This window comes from Rhipicephalus sanguineus, chromosome 1 (assembly GCF_013339695.2).
Source record: "Rhipicephalus sanguineus isolate Rsan-2018 chromosome 1, BIME_Rsan_1.4, whole genome shotgun sequence".
In the NCBI taxonomy this organism is placed as follows: domain Eukaryota; kingdom Metazoa; phylum Arthropoda; class Arachnida; order Ixodida; family Ixodidae; genus Rhipicephalus; species Rhipicephalus sanguineus.
In genome coordinates, this window is record NC_051176.1 from 194,280,812 (window position 1) to 194,296,566 (window position 15,755).

At 47.4% G+C, this 15,755-nt stretch overlaps 1 protein-coding gene across 1 annotated transcript in view; it reads left to right on the plus strand.

Moving 5' to 3' along the window:
* Positions 1-15,755, plus strand: part of LOC119404849 (uncharacterized) — a 32,293-nt gene that overhangs the window by 4,167 nt on the left and 12,371 nt on the right. The window contains exons 4-5 of the mRNA XM_037671532.2: positions 4,707-4,909; positions 7,068-7,236. Coding sequence (XP_037527460.2) covers positions 4,707-4,909; positions 7,068-7,236 — 372 coding nt within the window. The remainder of the gene's footprint in view (positions 1-4,706; positions 4,910-7,067; positions 7,237-15,755) is intronic.

The window sequence follows — 15,755 nt, forward strand, 5'->3', positions numbered from 1 at the left end:
GAAGTGAGGTGAGGAGGAGAGATTTGAGGGTAAGGAGGAGGGGGAAAGGAAGGTGAGAGAACGAGTATAGATAGATAGATAGATAGATAGATAGATAGATAGATAGATAGATAGATAGATAGATAGATAGATAGATAGATAGATAGATAGATAGATAGATAGATAGATAGATAGATAGATAGATAGATAGATAGATAGATAGATAGAAACAGACAAATATATAGAAAGAAAGGGAAGAAACAGAGAAAAAGATAGAAGGCGAGAGACCGACTACAGAGAGAGAGAGAAACAAATGCATGGAAAGAAATAGAACAACAGAGAGAAAGAAAGGGAAGAATGAGAGAAAAAGACAGAGAAAGAAATAGAGAGGAAGGGGGTATACAAAGCAACATACACAAAAAAGAATATATATATATAAAAAAGAGAGGAAGCTTAGCCATGTATAGTACAGTATACCAAGTATAGTTTGTCGTGTGAGACGGTGTGACGTAGAAAAACTATCATCTTCATGAACCGGCACGCGCTCTGTCGTTATCTTCTTCATCTTCGTCCTCTTCTACCTATAGTCCACCGGCTCTGCTGTCACCCAGCCTTGCGCGAGTTTGTGCAAGCTGCGCTAATTTTTCGATTTTACACGCACACATAACAACACACGCACGAACATGCATAAATTATGGTTGAAGCCCTCCCGAAAAACATTTCTGACTACGCTACTGGTCCTTTTGGGTCACCTAAAAACGGCGAAATCTAAAACTCCGTAATGAAATTTCGTCGTCAGTAAAGCGTAATTTTCCTTCCGTCCTCTCGCTAGAAATCAACAAAACAACAGTCAATAATACTTCGTCAAGCAACAACTACGCCGCATTTCTCCGATTTTTCAGCCAACGTAGTAGGAACTTTTAAATTTTACCGTATTTGGCTAACCCAAAGGACCTTCCCGTACACAAAGCCCTACACCCTGCTTGCGTTCTCTTGTAAGCAGGCTTGGTTTCTTTTGTAAACCCATTGGTTTGAAAATTCGCGCGCCAGAAATCTAAAACTCTATTACTTTAACGACTTTCGTGTGCCAAAATCATTTGCAGTTCGCATTGTACGCCAGATGGGTAGCTGAAAATAGGCAGGTTTTATATTTCCGTGCTGAAATATATTTTCGTGCTGAAGTATATCTTCGTGTTAAAATATTTATTTCAACACGGAAATATATAGCATGTGGCACCCATGTGCTTTCGTCATCATCAGCAGTTGCGCCACAATACTAGGGCTTCCTTGTGTATGTATGCTTGGTACCCTCTCCTCCAAGCCAAACAAAAGGGGAGGAAAGGGCAACTGCGAAAATGGGGATGGGGAAGAAAGGAGGGGCCGGCGTGTCGATTTGCGTGGGTCAAAAGAAAAAGAGGAAACAGTCAGTGAAAAAGAAAGCGTGGGGAAGTGGTGGGGTATTCGTGTCGAAGGGTAGAAAGGGAGGTAGGCATTTCGCTGAATTATGGTTGCCTGACAACGATATGCCGATTCGCCTGACAATGATCATTTCACGGTGATAAGCGCGGTTAGAAATGCCTAGAATAAAGGCTTGACTCTCACTGGTTTTCTTTTTGTATATACCATATATCGGATGAATACAAGAGCCGCCTTTCAAACATTTATACCTGTTAGCTGGAATCTATTAAACTTGTGAATAAGGTATGACTCTTTATATTTTCTGTCTCTCGGGGACCGGAAGTTTGACTGAAGCATGTAAATTATGAGACCGGTCGAGGTTGTGACCTGCCACATTAAAATGATGTGCCACTGCTTTCGGGACTTCCTTAGCCGTGTCCGCGCGATGCCCGTCTAATCTAATACTAAGAGGCTGTCCTATTTCTCCAATGTATTGTGTGTGACAAAATGGACATTCGAACCCGTAAATAACGTTTGAACTTGTGCAGGTAAAACTAGATTTTATATGGTGGACGTAATCACTTCCGGTGCTTTTAACTATGGCGTCATCTTGAAGGTGTTTGCAAGTCTTACATATTGGACGAGAACAAGGTATACATTATGTGGGCAGTAGAACGAGAGTTTACTTTTGCGTGCACTAACATGTCCTTAAAGATACTATTACGGTGATACACTACCCTTGGTACTTCGGGAAACGCTTTTCTAAGACGTTCGTTGCTTGCTAATATTGGATAATACTTGCGGAGGATATTATTTATGCTTGGGAGCGCGTTTGAGCATTTCGTTAAAAATGCTTGCGGCTGGTTGGGCTGTGCTTTAGGGCCTCTTCTAGCTAGTGCTTATTTTCTATCTAATTTACATGCTTCGTTGTAGACCTTGCTTAGAGCGTCTTACGGGTAATTTCTTTCAATTAATGTTTCCTTTAGCTTACTCAATTGGTGAACGTAGTCGACGTCGTCGATACCGATCCTTCTTATACGACTCGCCTGTCGGACAAATATCCCTTGTTTGCAGGGTCATGGGTGATGACTAAGGTAATCTCGGTATTGCTGGCTATCTGTTGGTTTTCTGTAGAGCCATCTTTAATTTTCCTCTTTCAATACACGCTGTCGTGTCCAGGAAGCTAATTTCACTGGAAGGATAGTGCATGGTAAAGTTAATACTCGTGTGAACTCGTGTGAAACTTTTTAAAATGGTCAATGAATGTGTGTAGTGCGCTTACGCCATTTTCCCATATAATAAATATGTCGTTTATGTGGCGGAGATAGGTACAAGACTTCACCGGAAATGATTTCAAAAGCTTTAATTCTAGCTCTCCCATAAATAATGTTGGCTACGTTGGTGCAAAAGGGGTTGCCGTACTATAGTACCAAAAATTTGTTAGTAGGACGAATCAAATTAAAAATAATTAAACGTGAGGACTAATTTTAGTAGCGAGATGTGATCTTCAGCATTATATGTTCGCTTGCCTTCTAATGAGTGACTTTGAGATCGCTTCAATCCCTTGAGGACAGCACAAGCGGACTATTGGCGCGGTGTTCATATATGACAATAGCCTTGGAAGCAGCCTGCTCTTCGAGGCGCGAGCTGGGGCCCTGCGCACCTTGGAACGCCAGCGGACTATAGATAGTGAGCAGCGGGATGTGTTGTGTAGGGTCTGTGAGTGTGCGGATGAAACTATGGAACACACTGTGGTGCAGTGCAGGGAGATCGAACCCCAATGTAGAGGAGACACTCCGTTGCATTCCGCACTGGGATTCGGGGGTGATGGTGGGGAGATGAACAGAGGAGCGGTGGAGCGCACTAAGCGGCGCCTGGAGAGATGGAGAGTCCCATCTTTCCAGAGGGTCGCGAAGTGAACGGACCCCCCCCCCCCCAATCCTTTTTTTTTTTCATGGAGTAGGTCGTCCCTCACATCCTCCTTAATCGTATTTTTTCCCTTTTTTCTTTTTCCCTTAGCTGGGGTTTTATACTCCTGTATTTTTTTTATTGCCAAGCCGCCATACACGCGGCGACCCGTTATAAAGGGAACGGCACCACATCATCATCATCATCATCATGATAGATATATTCGTACACAAGGAGCAGTCATGTAATGTTATCAGAATGGCCTGATCCGAGAGTGTTTGTGTTTCGTTAATGGAATCTATAATTCGAAGGAAATGAGGTGTATCTTCAACAAAGGATGAAAGGGTGGACACTGGATGGTATGTTAGACAATTGATGATTTAGAAATTTTGATAGCGGCTCAGTAGGTGTATTGCTGTCAGATACTACAGGTCTGCCTGGGATTTGCGCGATAAGTAATCCGTTTATGGTAAAATTATAAATCGTCGGAAGAAGGTGAAGCGCCCTGCTTGCTTGCTTGCTTGCTTTTAGGCGTCAAGAAGCGGTACTTGGAATGTGTCATTAATCCCCTGGCTAGAAAAACCATTATCGTACGTTGTATGCTCTTACTATATTCTTGAGTCGCGTCGGAGGTCGATTTTTATAGTGGGTGTTGTTACTGAGTTGCCTGACAGCCTCGTTTGTATATTTTTTCATAGGCTAGATTACTATACTACCACCCTTGTCAGCAGGTTTTATAATAGTGTATAGTAATGGTCATTATTATTCGGAAAATATGGTTCAAAAATTCCACATTCTTCAAGTTGTATTTTCGTCAAATGCCATTTCCATTTTCCTGATTATTTTCTCATTTCGATTAAACACGAGAATTTTGTTCCCTATGCTTTTTCTGGTTTCATGCTGTTTGCTTCACATGGCAGTAACCCTCCTTAATTGCTATTTTTCCTCTTGTAAGCAGTTAGGGTGCCCATGGAATCAGGTATTTTCTTAAGTATCCATACTTGCCTCCTCCATGTTTTGACTATACTTATTGTCTCCACGGCTGCTGTTATTTCTACTGAATAAAAGCCTTTTGGTAAAGTATGAAGGTCTCATAATCAATGTTGCAGTGACGTAGACCGGAGATAGGAGAAAGAGGTTCGACCCGCCGTAGTGGTCTGCTACACTACGGCGTCCCTCATAATCATATCGTGGTTTTGGGACGTGAAACCCCAGCAGTTATTATGAGAAAGGCGTTCGGTGCTCGATCGCTGCCGAAATTCCTTGTCAGAAAAGCACGAAACAAAACTACAGTTTCTACCCTTCAAATTACGTCAGTCCACAGTACGTCACGCCTTCACCATGCCAGGTCCCTGGTCATACCAAGCTGCAGTTTTGAAATATGGCTGCTAGACCCTTCGCGCTCACATTTTCATTTTCAGGCGGTGTTCTTGACAGATCGGGTAGAAGGCTACGTCTCCCTCCTGGACTTCGTCGGCCTTCCGTGTGCCGATGTGGAAGCCTTGTCTCCTAGCAACACCAGAGAAGCCACTGCCGCCATCGGATACACGTCAGGCTCCACAGGGAGCCCCAAGGGCGTGGTCATCACGCATTACAGCTTCATTGCCAGCATCTGCACCTTCAGGTGTGGTCCCACTAAGCAAGAATGCATGGATGAGAGAACGGCTTAATCCTACCAGAAGGACGCGTGCGGAGTAATGGGGCACAAACTCCTTTGTCTATCGAATAAGCTGCGTAGCATTGTATATGTCTTTGCATCGGGTCTTCAGTGACGCGTGCCTATGTATTGCGTCGATCTCGATTGTCTTCTCTCCTTTGACACCATTTTTACTATAATGAAGAAGCTGCACACAGATATATGTCACGTTGTATATTTTACAGCGCCTATCGCCTCAAGAGAAATATCCTTGTTCGTATGGAACCATTTTATGCTCAATATTCTACATCACGTAAGGTTGTCACACAAGAGCGTCAGCAATCTTCTGCGTCTTTCCATTTTTTTAAGGTTTTCTGAACAGGCGCCTTTAACAAATTTTAGTTGATAAACTGAAACCTGTAAGGCGGTTTAGACAACGCTGCGCACCAAGTTTTGCACGAGGGCATCACCGCCACGCCACATCACCTTCGCTCTCGGAAGCCCGTGTTATCCGCCCAAGCTCTCGCTTGCGCTCTAACTACGTCTCGCTAATTGCTACAAATAAAATTATTGTATAAACAATTCAGGAGCCCTTCCCCTATTGGGAAAACGGGGGCAAGCAAAACTTTGCGTCTGCATGTCTGACGAACTACTTCTCTTTCTCTCCTTCCCTCTTTCTTTCTTTCCTTCCTCCTTTCTTTCTTTCTTTCATTCCTTCTTTCTTTCTTTCTCTCTTTCCTTCTTTCTTTCTTTTATTCTTTCTTTCTTTCTTTCTTTCTTTCTTTCTTTCTTTCTTCCTCTCTTTCCTTCCTTCTTTCCTTCTTTCCTTCCTTCTTTCTTTTTTCCTTTCTTTCTTTCTTTCTTCCTTCTTTCTTCTTTCTTTCTTTCTTTCTTTCTTTCTTTCTTTCTTTCTTTCTTTCTTTCTTTCTTCCTTTCTTTCTTCCTGCGTCCTTTGTGCTTGAGCAGCGCGCAGCAAGTTTCTAGCTGCTTGCTGCTCTTCCTGTGACATTCCAATTTCTTGCTATCACATTCACTGCTTCGCCCTTAAGGCGAACTGACTTTTTTGTATGCTCACTTCTTTCTGTCTCCCTATCTTTTCATCCCTTTATCTCCTTCCCCCAGCGTAGGGTATCAAAAAGGACGCGCATGTGGTTGACCTTTCTTCCTTTCTTTCTTCTTCCTCCTCCTCCTCCTCCTCCTCTTCCATATTTTCATGAGAAACCCATACTTTTAAACATCGCTCAAAGACTTCGTAGAAACACCTCGTGTATCGTTCGCCCACAGGAAAACACCAGGCGCGCTTACTTAAATAGAGGAAACTCACAAACGATTGACGAAACCCATCGTTATTTGGCAAACGTTACAGCATAAATTCCGGACGTTCCCGTACAGGAAACGTACAAAGAACAATAATGTGCTGTGCGGCAGAGTTAAACGACGTACTGCGAGCAGCTGTTGTGGACTGGAATATAGGCAGATCGACTTCGTCACGTTTTATTCAAGCACGATATGAAGCCAACAGGCAATGACACCACAGCAATAACAGGAGTGTTTTTTTTAAATTAAGAAGCAATCAATAAGGAAAGGAGAAATGAAAGTTTGCTTATCCTTCGTTAAGGGTCTTCATCACTCCAGTCACGTTCGTTAATATCACCAGCGTCATGATTGGCTGGAATTTTCTCTTGCGAACAAGTCCGACATAAGGGCAGTTGCGGGTCCGGAGCGCTCTTTCGCTGGGCACTGAGGGAACTAGGGGAGAGGGGAGGGGGGAAGGGGGAAGAGGACAGCCTTGGAACAACTGCTGTAACGCTCACCCTGTGGTTACGTGCTTGGTGCTGGGGCTCGTTTGTCGTGGCTTTGTCGACAGCTGCCCCGTCACTAAACCTGCAGGCCCAGCTTGGGTTATGCCGTTACCTAGCCACGGTAGTGCGTCTGCTTGGTCGTTCTGAACGGTCGTTCAAGAGTTTCCTCGATTCACAAAAGGCTGCTGCGCTAGATCCGTGATAACGAATTTCAGCCAATACCGATGCTGGCTGTATTTTTAACGAAGGCGGCTAGCCAAAGGTAAAGAAAGCATACGAACATAAAGCATTGTGAATTCGGCCCTTGCACGTTGTCTGTAATGCAATCCCTTTCGCACACGCAGGGCGACGGAGGCCGTGAATGACAAAGACGTGGCTATCATCCCGCGGCACCTGACTCTGATCAGCTCTCCTCGCACCGCACTAACTTACCTGTGCCTCGGACTCACCACAGTAATAGGGCAGCCTGAGAAACCTGTGGAATGGCTCATCTCCGTCTTCGACCAATACAAGGTCAGACCGTTCTTTATTGCCGCACTTACGACTGCAAAAATTTTCGGCGCAGATTCATCTGAACAACTTTGATGTAGCGCGAAACGACACACGGACACAAGACGGAAAGAAGAGGAACTTCAAGGGCTCGTTTTTTTCTTTGCTAGACCCAATATTAATGAGAACTAACACACATTAATGCCAAGGAAAGTACAGGGGATGTTAGTCGTAGTAATCATGATATAAATGTGGAGAAAATAAAAGTGGACTAAAAGAGAACTTGCCACCGGCAGGGACCGAACCTGCAACCTTCGAATTGCGCGTCCTATGCTCTACCAATTCAGCTACAGCGGCGGTCGTCCCCCCGTCCCCTTCATGGGTATTTATGTGCATTTAAACCTGGGAGTGTTAGTGAGCGCCGATCGCAGCCATGGTGGCGAGTGTGGAACACTTTTTCTGCCTGTTGGCGTCACGTAGCACGTGAACTTTTGACAAGATGGCAGCTGACCATATATATCCCTCGCATACTGCCTGAAGACATCAAGTCTGCTAGAACGAGACCCTCGCTATAAATTAAGGAAAGAAGGGGAATTTTAAGGGCTCGTTTTTTCTTTGTTAGACACAATATTAATTAGAACTAACGCACATTAATGCCAAGGAAAGTACAGGGATGTTATTTGTAGTAATTATGATATAAATGTGGAGAAAGTAAAGTGGACGAAAAGATAACTTGCCGCCGACAGGGACCGAACCTGCAACCATTGAATTACGCGTCCGATGCTCTACCAGTTGAGCTACAGCGAAGCTCCCAATTGAGCTCGCAATGAAGTGGACGGGGGGATGACCACCGCTGTAGCTCAATTGGTAGAACATCGGACGCGTAATTCGACGGTTGCAGGTTCGGTCCCCGCCGGCGGCACACACACACACACACACACACACACACACACACACACACACACACACCACACACACACACACACACACACACACACACATATATATATATATATATATATATATATATATATATATATATATATATATATATATATATATATATATATATATATATATATATATTTTGATACCATACAGCCGCCGCAGCGTGGCTGCATGAAAGACGACGCGCATGGAGACGCGCAGCGGTCGCAACACCGGCGAGCCCTCACCGACTTCGCCTGCCGGAGCTTCATCACCGCCGACCCCTTCCGCCCCAGCTACAACCTACGTCACGTTCTCGCCCCCCCGAGATTCAGGCACTTTCTCCGGAGATGGTTCTACCGACGTTGACGCCTGGCTGCACCGGTACGAGCGCGTCAGTGCTACGCACCGCTGGGACCGTACACTCATGCTAGCTAACGTTCTTTTTTACCTCGACGGCACTCCGCGGACACGGTTCGAAAACCACGAAGACGAAATAACGAGCTGGGATCTCTTCAAAGAGAAGATCCGCGACCTTTTCGGCGATTCCTCTGGTCGTCAGCTCGCTGCAAAGAAGGCTCTCGCCACACTCGCCCCAGACATCTACGGAATCATACGTCTCCTACATTCTTGACGTCTTGGCTCTTTGTAGCAGGCCGACCAGCGCATGTCGGAGGACGAGAAAGTAACCACATCCTAAAAGGTATTGCCGACGATGCCTTCAATCTGCTGGTTTTTAACAACGTCGCGAGCATCGACACGATCCTTAAAGAATGCCGCCGTCTCGAACAGGCTAAAGCCCGCCGCGTACCTCAAAGCATCACGCGCCTTCCGAACACAGCGCCTACTCGTCCTTGTGATGACGTCTTCGGCCAGACCCCTCCATGTGACAACCTCACCCGCATCATTTCGTCGAGAAGTCGAGGCAGCGCAACCGCAGTCACTCCATTCCCAACGCCTGAGCCTTCCCCGACCACGCTTTCCTTGATCCAGGCCGTCGTCCGTCAAGAATTACCGAACGTCGGCCTACATCCTGTTCCACCTCTATACTCTGCTGAGCCTTTTTATCGTCGGCCGTCCGCTCCTCGACTTGCTTCCAACTATTCTCGACACGCAACCTGTCCGAATGGCGTACCTTTGACGACAAGCCCATATGTTTTAACTGCCGACGCGTTGGTCATATCGCTCGCCATTGCCGCAACCACTGGGCTCCAACGGCACACTAGGGTCTCCAAACCAGGCCAGTTCTGTCACCCAGTCGTCCTCAACACTTGCATCTTTCTATGGCGCGGCCAACATTCTCTGCTCCTGCCGCACCTCTGACCAGACCCTCGCTACGAACCGCTCACCATCCCCTGCTCGCCGTCCATCTCGCTCGCCCCCACAGTCTCGCCATGCTGCCTCTCCGACCTATTCACATCGCCCTCCGACCGGAAAACTAGGCAGGCAGCTTCTGGAGGTGGAGCTGCATCGACGACCTCAGCAAGAATCCTCGTTTGACGTTAACGACCAACCGGAATCTTTTTAGACGTTACTGTGGACGATGTTCCTGTGAGCGCGTAATAGATACTGGGGCGCATGTGTCCATTATGAGTGCTGCTCTTCGCCGCCGACTTAAGAAGGTTGTCACGCCCGCCCTAACCGAGCCGTACGAGTCGCCGAACGGGGGAACTGCCGCTATCCTTGGCATGTGCTCTGCCCGAGTGGACTATTGAAGATAGAAGCGCTGTCGTTCTTTTGCCGTTATCGAACATTGCCCTCATGAACTCATTCTCGGTATGGATTTCCTAGCCACTCACTCTGCCCGCATAGACTGTTCAGCCGGCTCTCTTCACCTTGATTTGCCTCTCCTTTCCGATTCGACCGACCCACCTCAAAGTCGTCTCAGCTGCATGGATTTCATACGCCTCCCGCCTAATTCCGTTATACACGTCGACTTATCCTCCACGCCACCTGTACCTGACGGCGATTACATGGTTGCACCGATTCCTGCTGTGATGCTTACGCGTGGCGTCGCTGTTCCGCACACAATTCTGACAATTACTGGAAACCGCACCTGCCTTCCTCTTGTCAATTTCGCACTGACTGCACAAGTTCTTCCACAGGGTATCTCCCTCGCCCAAATTACCGCTCTTCAGGACCACCATGTCGAGCCCTTCAGAGTGGACGATTGCTGCAGCTCAGCCCAAGGTTCAACTTCATCACCATCCTCGGGCGTCGACATTGAACGGACGGTTTCATCGGACCTCACGTCTGATCAAGCTGCAGCTCTTTGCCACGTCCTGGAGCGCTATCGCGATATTTTTTATTTTGCCAGTACATCCTTAAGCCAAACGACCGTCGTTACGCATCGCATCAATACTGGCGATGCGAATCCGATTCACAGGTGTCCATATCGTGTTTCCGCGTCGGAGCGTACAGCAATACAACAGGAAGTCGAGAAGATGCTCGCGAAAGACATTATCGAACCCTCGTGCAGCCCCTGGCCTTCTCCCGTCGTCCTTGTCAAAAAGAAGGATGGAACATGGCGCTTTTGTGTAGATTATCGGCACCTCAACAAGATTACCAAAAAAGATGTTTACCCTTTGCCCCGCATCGACGACGCCCTAGACTGCCTGTATGGTGCTACTTATTTTTCAACTATCGACCTTCGGTCTGGCTACTGGCAGATAGCCGTCGATGACATGGACCGCGAGAAGACCGCATTTGTCACTCCTGATGGTCTTTATCAGTTCAAGGTGATGCCCTTCGGTCTCTGTAATGCGCCGGCCACCTTCGAAAGAATGATGGACTCATTGCTCCAAGGGTTCAAATGGTCCACCTGCTTGTGTTATCTCGACGACGTTATTGTTTTTTCGCCCACATTCGACTCACATCTCACTCGTTTAGAGGCAATTCTTGACGTTTTCCGTAGAGCCGGACTTCAACTGAACTGCTCTAAGTGCCACTTTGCTCGTCGTCAAATCACCGTGCTTGGCCACCTCGTCGATGCCACAGGCGTGCGCCCAGATCCAGAGAAAATTCGCGCCGTTATAAACTTTCCTGTTCCGAAGTCCCCAAAGGATGTTCGCAGCTTTGTGGGGCTGTGCTCCTATTTCCGGCGCTTTGTTAAGGACTTTGCGACCATTGCACGCCCCCTCACAGACCTCTTGAAGAAAGACGCCCCGTTTTACTGGGGCCCTGATCAAGCCTCATCTTTTTCCCAACTTACGACCCTGCTTACCATGCACGCCGCCAGTCTTGGCCCACTTCGACCCATCAGCTTCAACCGAGGTCCGCACTGACGCCAGTGGGCATGGCATAGGAGCAATGTTATTGCAACACCAACGTGGACACGACCGTGTTATAGCCTATGCAAGCCGACTGCTCTCTCCCGCCGAGCGCAACTATTCAATTACGGAGCGCGAGTGCCTCGCTCTTGTGTGGGCAGTCGCCAAGTTTCGTCCATACTTATACGGGCGCCCATTCCGTGTCGTCACCGACCATCACGCGCTCTGCTGGCTAGCCTCACTCAAGGATCCCACAGGACGACTCGCTCGCTGGGCTCTACGCCTGCAAGAATACACGTTCTCTGTAACGTATAAAACAGGGCGATTGCATCAGGATGCGGATTCTTTATCCCGCTACCCTGTGGAGGAAGCAACCGATACTGACACCATCGCAGACGCTTTTTCTGTGTCACAGCTGCTCAATATTGGCGAAGAGCAACGCAGGGATCCTTCTTTACGAGCCATTATTGACCAACTTGAGTCAACGCCTCGCGACGCGCCTCTACGAATGTATCTCGTCAAAGACGGGATCCTATACCGCCGCAACCTCGATCCACTCGGCTCCGACTTACTCCTCGTCATACCAGCCCACCTGCGTTCGACTGTCCTGCACCAACTTCATGACGCTCCGTTGGCGGGCCACTTGGGCGTTTCCCGCACATACGACCGTGTACGTCGTCGTTTTTCTTGGCCTGGACTTGCCCGTTCTGTTCGACGCTGTGTCGCCGCTTGTGAGCCCTGCCAGCGCCGCAAAAGGCCGTCTGCCCTTCCAGCTGGATGCCTTCAGCCGATCGATGTTCCCGCTGAACCTTTTAAATGCGAAGCATTTCTTAGCGAACCTCTGGCACTTTGAGCGTTTCTATCTACGTATCTATCTATCTATCTATCTAGCCGCCTACGTCTGGGTGCTCTCATGATCGCCTCCTTAACTTGGTGTAGACCAACATTTGCATGGTAGGGTAAGAGTATTTGACAAATATGATTGCCCGTTCAGGACATGAATAACATTAAAAATCCTTTCGCGTACGTCGTCAAACCCTTTCCACTAGACACGTGTGGCACATACCCGTTTACCACGGGCCGCGGGGTACGGGTATGCGTTACAGGTGATTGACAGTTTATATCTACCCAGGAACAGCGAGGACAGACATTGGTAACTTAAATGCTAGATCGTTAAGGAAAAACCAACATCGGCAGCGTTGACTGAACGAATTGAAAGAATGAAAATTAGGATCCCAGCCGGAATCGAACCCAAGCATTCTGCGCGGCAATCAGATATTCTACCACTGAGCCACGCCAGGTCTATAAACTGGTTGGGAAAAACAGCATACGCAGGTGTTATATCGGTGCAACGTCAATTGTGCTTGTGGTGCTGGCTGTCTAATTTTAAAAGAACGCAATAAACACTACATGATAATCCTACGATGTGTACTCCTACGATGCAGGCGTCATATCAGATTAACGTCTGTAGTTCCAGTGTTGGCTCCGCTTTTATAGCAGTCTAATAAAGATTACATTTGTATTCCTATGATTGAGCAAGATATATTGAAGCATTCCTCGGCCCCAGAGGAATACATTAACGAAAGTTACATATGATATCCACATAACCGCACCGTAAAGTGCACTTCGTCCGCCAGAACGACGCAGTCTCCTCTTCATTTCTTACGAGGCTGGGCGATGGCCTCATGCTGACCGAGGGGTCCATGTGTAGTGAAGTATGTGGTATAGTAGAGCTGTTGGAATTCGTGGATGCCTCGGTCGTGGATGCCTCGGCCAGATTGATTGACAGCCGCTTTGTGGATTAGGCTACGTAGGCCACATACGCCCAGGTAGCCTACGAATACGACAAACATCAGCCACTGAGGTTGGTCTGCGTAGCACTATCCAGCCTTACCAGCCTCGACGGCCTATACCTCACCAACGCGAAGGCTGGCTTCAGGTTCCGACATGTCGCCGGCTCTGTCGACAGACAATTTGTTGACGAAATGACCGAGGCATCCACGAATTCCAACAGCTCTACTATACCACATACTTCACTACACATGGACCCCTCGTCACCACGATCACGACCGGATACTATAACAAGTCATGACCAGCTGCTGGTGCTCATTGATCACGGTGATGACGCCTTTGTTCAAGAACTGTCAAGAACTTCTTCCACACATGCACACGGGTTCGTGAAACGTGCGTGTGTTCTCGGGACACGAATAAGCACTACATATCACCTTAACGCTTCTGGTGTTGGTAATACCCACGTTGCCATTGGCAGCGTTACTCAACCGTAAACAAGTGGTTATACAACACACATGCGGCTCTTCAGCATATATATGTGTGCGCATAAAATTTATACAGATCTTTAGTATCATTTTGTAACGTGTCGCTCACTAAAAAAAGTTACGCGCCAGTCACCTACCCGTCGCATGCTTCGCATAACATCGACTCCCATGGTACGTGGGATCTGCCGAATTTTTTTTCGAGTTGGTCTCGACCTGCTTGGTCCTTTCCCACTCTCCAGCTCCGGAAATAAATGGATTGCTGTCGCCACAGACTACGCGACGCGGTACGCTATCACACGAACGCTTCCGACGAGTTGCGCTACCGACGTTGCGGACTTTCTGTTGTACGACATAATTTTAGTGCACGGAGCCCCTAGCCAACTTCTCACTGACCGTGGCCGCACCTTTCTCTCAGCTGTCGTTGACGAAATCCTGCGGTCTTGCAATACCAAACACAAGTTTACGACTTCGTACCATCCACAGACGAACGGCCTCACGGAGCGCCTCAACAGGACCATGACCGACATGCTCGCGAAATACGTCGCGGCACCAGGACTGGGACATTCATTTGCCATATGTGACGTTCGCCTACAATTCCTCGCGTCACGACACTGCCGGCTATTCACCATTCTATCTCCTATACGGACGAGAACCCGCACTACCCTTGGACACCTTGCTGCCCTCCGCCACCGAATATGCCGCCGAAGCCATCGCCCGCGCCGACCACGCGCGCCAACTCGCCCGTAATCGCCTCGAGGCCTCGCAGGAGCACCAAAGACAGCTCTATGATTGTCGTCATAGAGACGTGCACTTTTCTCCGGGTTCTCTTGTGCTCCTCTGGTCTCCCACTCGGCGTGTGGGGGCTGACGTTACGTCATCACTGACGTTACGTATGAGATCGTCCCAGCCGATCCAACAACGTCATCATCAGCTACGAGCGACGTCGTTCACGTGTCTAGGCTCAAGCCTTATTACCCTCCCTCGACCACATCTGTGTAGATTAAGCACCGAGACGGTGCTTCTACCGCCGGGGGGTTATGATACCATACAGCCGCCGCAGCGTGGCTGCATGAAAGACGAGGAAGACGACGTCGCTTCTCTGGTTGTTGCTGGACTGACGCCATCTTGTCCACCCTGCGCTGTTTTAACGATTTAATAAATAGTTACCAAGCTACCCGTAACATTATATATATATATATAATATATAATATATATATATATATATATATATATATATATATATATATATATATATATATATATATATATATATATATATATATATATATATAAACCGGGTGTCCTAGCTATCCTTAGTCAAGGGTTAAAAATGCAATATTAGAGGCAGGCCAGTGAAATCAGTTGCACATTGCTGACAGTCACCTTGCGCACTGCAGATAATTTTTGTTGTTTTTTTAATTATTTTTTTGTTAATTAGGAATATTTAACTAAATTTCTAAACACTGACTTTAGGCAAGAAATGCGAATTGAAAAGTTCGACAGCGTCTTCAGAAACCCCATTGCATTATTTGCGATAAAGAAAGTCTCACGTGTACCATTTTTTTTTCTAAGCTGCAAAGAAAGCCCGCGAAATACAAAAAAAAACACCTATGGAAAAGATCTCCATAAACTACCACGGAATGAGGGGCCCGAAGATGCAAATTCACCCGAACGTCCGATCAGCAATAATCACGGAAAACATCCCGAAGAATATGCACCCCGCACACAACGTCGAGAGAAGAAAATGCCGCACGAAAACGATCCTCAAAAACCACGGCGCGTGGGAGGGGGTGCTTTTTGTAGACGCCGCCCGTTATCCCCGAAACCTGGACATCAATACTGATGTTGTCAGCAGCTCCCTCTTCGCAATGGCAGTCGTAGACACGAAGGGGAAGACTGTGACAACGGGCTCCGTAAGGACCAGATCATCAGAGGCAGCGGAAGAAACGGCAATTGCACTGGCCGTAATCAATGGTCAACAAGACAGAATCAACAAGACAGAACAATAATCAGTGACTCCAAGACGGCCATTAGAAATTTCACAAAGGGATGGGTCTACAGCGAAGCAGCC